Consider the following 4,784-nt stretch of genomic DNA (forward strand, 5'->3'; position numbering starts at 1 on the left):
GAGGTTTTCACTTCAGATACCACGAGCAGTGATGACGATGACTTTCAGCCCTTTGCCTTACCGGATTTCGGAGATGATTTACCTTTAGCTGATGGTTTCCATTATGGGGATCTACCTCTCATTCAGATCCCTGCTCCTTTTCCGCTGGTTGCATATCCTTTGGAGGATTTGCCTCTTGATGATATATCCGATGACGACGTCGATCTCTTTATCAAGGGTCCCCTTGAGGATGACCAGGATGGCGGGGCTCCGATTGATGATGATGTTGCTATTCCTGTTGATGAGATTCCTGTTGTTGATGTCATTCTACCTGTCGAGGTTCCCGTTGTGTAGGTTTTATCTGACCAGTCCGGTCCTGATTCGTTTGAGTCCGTGTCATCTTCTACTCTTCATGCACTGGGATTACATCGATATCCCACAGACACTGATTCCGACACTGCGATGTCTGTAGCGCCTGATTCGCCGCAGGATTTTGAGTTCGATGATGAGTTTGACCCTGATTTTCCGCACGACCTTGATCCAGACCATGAGGTTGAGTTTATCCCTGAGGAGTAGCCTGTTGAGGCACCTGTCTTTCCTGATGATCAGCACCTTGATGTACCCGCTGATCATGAGCTTGCTCCCGCCGACCTAGAGCCTGAGTTAGCACCAGAGCCCGTTTTTGCTCACGACCCTTTACCTGTGCACGACCCTATCCCTGTTGAGGTGCCAGTTGTTGCACCACCAGTTGTTGATGTTCCAGTTATTGCACCACCAGTTGCTGATGTCCCAGTTGTTGCACCTCTGCCCGACCCGGTCCCTGTGTTTGTTGATCGCGCCCTTTTTGCTACACACGTTGACCCTAGATATGCTCACACCTGTAATGGGTGGATTGAGGATGACGACGACTATCCTCCTTTTTTCAGATCAGTTACCCCCCTGCTGCACCTGTTCAGGCACCCGTTGATGTCACCCAGTTTCACCCTCACGTGTCAGACGTTCATCGCACTGATTTACCAGTCAAATTTCTTCAGGACATTCCTCCTCCCCGTCCAAGGGAAGGACCTTCTAGTCAGCAACACACTCACATACCTTTTGTATCAGGAGCCGATCAGTTCATGCCACAGTTTCCACACATGGCTTCTTCTTCTACACCCACGGGCGAGCCATTCATGTGGTCTTCACCCAACGTCATGCCTTTATTTGATCCGTACCATCCCTTCCACGTTGGATACTCTACGGATGATCTGGTTTTATCCCTGTAGCTCTAGCAGGATATGTTGAGTCGTAGAGTCACTGAGCTCGAGAGGATCCCGCATCCTCCACCTGGTGCTGGTCCGTCACAATTTGCTGTCCCACCTGCTCCACTATTTCCTTACCCGGATTTCGGCATCCGATTTTTGACTATGGAGCGGCAGATTGCCTGTTTGTTGCAGCTTGTTCATACCCTCGAGGAGGAGCTAGCGCGTATGCGCTGTTTGCTTTTCATTCCTCCACCTCCTCCTCCTCTCCCATCAGCTTAGAGGTTTTTGGTTTGATGCAGATATCATGCTTTTGATGAGAGTTCAGCTATTGAGCCTGATTGCACAGCATTTTGAAGACCACATGATGACTTTTGACTTTTGGTTGTTGTAGATTGTTATACGATTCAGACAAGGGTGATGTGACCCTTAGTCTCTTTTGATGTATGATACAATTGTGAAACTTGTAAACTGTACTTGTGGTCTTGTTATATGATAGCTCAATCGCAGTATTCTCATTACATGCGTTGTTGGATTATTCGTTTTGTGTTATAACATGGGATGTTATGTGTTATTGTGTTGATGAATGTTAATACATGCGCGTATTACGTACTTAATATACTTATTATGGCCTGACCTATACAATCTTCTTATAGAAGATGCCACCACGAAGGAAAAATCGTTTACCTACTACTGAGGCCGAATTGCAAACAAGGATCTCCCAAGCAATAGCGAATTACGAGGCCTCACGCGCCAAAACTAGCGGGGGTACCTCAAGGAACAACCCACCGCATGGTAATGTTTAAGTCGCTTGAGACACATTACATTACATTTGGACATTCCATGTGCAATTGCTAATGATTCCTGTAAATGACGTTGCTTGTACAGGTTGTACCTTTAAGCAATTTTTAGACTGCAAACCGCTAAACTTTGACGGCACCGGGGGTGCTGTGGCTTATATTCGATGGACAGAAAAGACCAACTCAGTGATAAGGATGAGTGAATGCGCACCAGAACAGCAAGTCACCTACATTTCCGGATTGTTCACTGATGGAGCACTTTCATGGTGGAATCTCTAGGTCCAAACTCTAGGAGAGGCAGCAACATACGCTTTGACTTGGAACGAGCTGAAGGAGCTCATGCGTTAAAAGTATTGCTCCAGGGCCGAAATTCAGAAGCTGGAAACTAAATTTTGGAACTTTAAGATGGACGGCCCGAAGATTGCCGAGTATGTTCAGAGATTTCATGATCTGTCTCACGTGGTACCATACATGGTTACTCCTGAATTCAAACGCCTGGAGCGTTTCATCTGGGGGCTGGCACCTCAAATTATGAGTATGGTCACATCGTCAAAGCCTGCAACAATTACTGAAGCTATCGATCTGAGCGTGTCACTGACTGAAGAAGCTATCAGATTAAACAAGTTTTCGAATTCCGACCCGAAGAAGAAAAAAACTCATGATGAATCCTCAGGAGAAAACAAAAGGAAGTTCTCTAATTTTAAAAAGGGTACCAGCAGCGCCAGCAGGAAGAAGAATGTGAACCCACCAGAGGAAGTTAAAACTGGTGCTGAAGTCAAGGGAAGAGGATATATGGGTGCTCTGCCCAAGTGTGATGTATGCCAGCATCATTATTCTGGCCAGTGCAGATTAAGGAAATGTGAGTCTTGTGGGAAGACTGGCCACTCAAAAGAAATATGTTGGGCTGGTACTGGTGCTGGTCGTGGTGGTCAGCGAGGATATGGAAATGGTAATGGAAACCGTCCGCAAGGAAATGGCGGGAATGGAAATCGTGGAAATGCTGGGAACCAAGCTGGTAACCGGGGAGCGAACATCAATCGAGGCGGTAATGGTAATGGGAATGGTCGAGGACCAGGGTGTTTCAATTGTGGAGATATGGGACACTTTAAGCGGGAATGCCCAAAACTCAATCAAGCACAAGGAAGAGTTTTTAATATCGGTGCGAGGGAAGCACGCCAAGATCCAAATGTCGTTACTGGTACGTTCCGTCTGTGGATGATGATAATTTTCCACCACTTAGGGCTGAAAATTTTAAGAAGAAAATTGGTAAAGTTGAGATTTCAAACCAATTTTATTCTGACAAACAGGTTTTTGATGTTGAAAAGGTCTTTAACCCCAAGGTAAAACATATCTTTGGAAAAATGGTTGATCGAAAAGTCAAAGGGGTTAAAGAGTTCTATGAGAAGAAGATGGGAGGTAAGAAACCGAGCATTGGTAACTCGGTAACACCTAAGGCTGGTCAGACTTGGGTGGATATTTTCTTTGAATGAAAAACCTGACTTGCCGGGGTTCCCAGGTTGGTAAGAGTGGAACATGAATCGGCATCATTCTTTGTATTTGATTGTTTTTACGTACAAGTGGTATAGAGGTTGGTTCTTACAAAGAGATTACTCAAGGTCATTAATTTGATCTTGATGTAATTCTCATATAAGTGGTTTAAAAGACAATATGATGAACCGCATCCCCGTCCCTACAAGTGGTAAAATCAACCAAACTTATTTTCCAGAAAAATCTTTTTGATGAAAACAAATTTAAGTGTTTTGAAATCTTAATGAGAAAATAGTTTGTTGAAAGGGGAGTTCTTGTTGTTTATGCCAAGTGAATGGCGAATTGAGGTGAGTCGATATCAGTTGTCATATTTCTGTACAGTTTGTTTTCAAATTTCTTTAAATGAGTTTGCATTTTAGGGGGAGTAAAAATTTTAGAAAATCCAAAAACATTAGAAAATTTGAAAAGACAAAAACATGATAAAATGAAAAATGAGTTTTGTTGTATAAAAGAGGAAATGATAGTACATCAGTGGACTGTCACAACATGCTAGAGAAATGTAAAGTCAAATGTGATAACAATCTCACTGCGGATATGTCAGTAGGTTTTTGCACATTTAGTAGATTGTGACGAGATATAAACCTAAAATTTCAAACTTGCTTATATCGTGGGTAACAATTTCTTGGGTATATGGGTAACCCCCGAAATCTTGTTTGAAAGGTCCCTCTTTCTGAGATACTAGGTCTTTATACTCAGTGATATCTGGGGTATTATTCCGGGACTTCTGCTGAATGGAAATTCTGACCTAGTCCCCGTATAATACTTTCTGCTAATGCTTGAAATAAAGCACCACCCTCAACATAAAAATGATGAAACATTGAAAAATGCTAATCATGTGCTGTTGAAGAAAAGATCCTCTAAAGGGGACACACCTAAAGTCAAGCCGTCATCTCTCTGCTGAACGGAAGTTCTGACCTGAGCTCTCACGGTTTCGCATTTAACCCCTTTACAGATATCATCTGTGGTATACTCACCAGTAAGACTGAATATTAGGATCTGGATACGGGAGTATATTCAAGTAGTGGGACACGCGAATAAGTTTAAGTTCTTAAGACATTAATTTCGTATCTCGAAATAGTTGAACTTTGTGTGAAAATTTAAAGTGGACCAGTATACTGACAATCTAAGTGAATTGTTTAAAACTTAAAATGAAATGAAGCTTAACGGTGTTGGTGATTTGTCTCAGAAACTGATATGATCCTCTTGCACAAACTCA

General features: G+C 43.1%; 1 protein-coding gene across 1 annotated transcript; it reads left to right on the forward strand.

The window, feature by feature from the left end:
• The first annotated feature begins 2,425 nt into the window (after positions 1 to 2,425).
• On the forward strand, positions 2,426 to 3,644 carry LOC110866629 (cold shock domain-containing protein 3-like). Its single transcript, XM_022115771.1, has 2 exons — positions 2,426 to 3,218; positions 3,607 to 3,644. The coding sequence occupies exons 1-2, from the start codon at positions 2,426 to 2,428 to the stop codon at positions 3,642 to 3,644; spliced, it is 831 nt and encodes a 276-aa protein (XP_021971463.1).
• The last annotated feature ends 1,140 nt before the right edge of the window (positions 3,645 to 4,784 follow it).

The sequence above is a fragment of the Helianthus annuus genome, chromosome 7 (assembly GCF_002127325.2).
Source record: "Helianthus annuus cultivar XRQ/B chromosome 7, HanXRQr2.0-SUNRISE, whole genome shotgun sequence".
Taxonomy (NCBI): domain Eukaryota; kingdom Viridiplantae; phylum Streptophyta; class Magnoliopsida; order Asterales; family Asteraceae; genus Helianthus; species Helianthus annuus.

Coding starts and splice junctions, on each gene's coding strand:
- LOC110866629 (XM_022115771.1), top strand. CDS start 2,426: ATGGACGGCCCGAAGATTGCCGAGTATGTTCAGAGATTTCATGATCTG. Junction 3,219..3,606: donor AGATCCAAATGTCGTTACTG/GTACGTTCCGTC, acceptor CAAGTGGTATAG/AGGTTGGTTCTTACAAAGAG.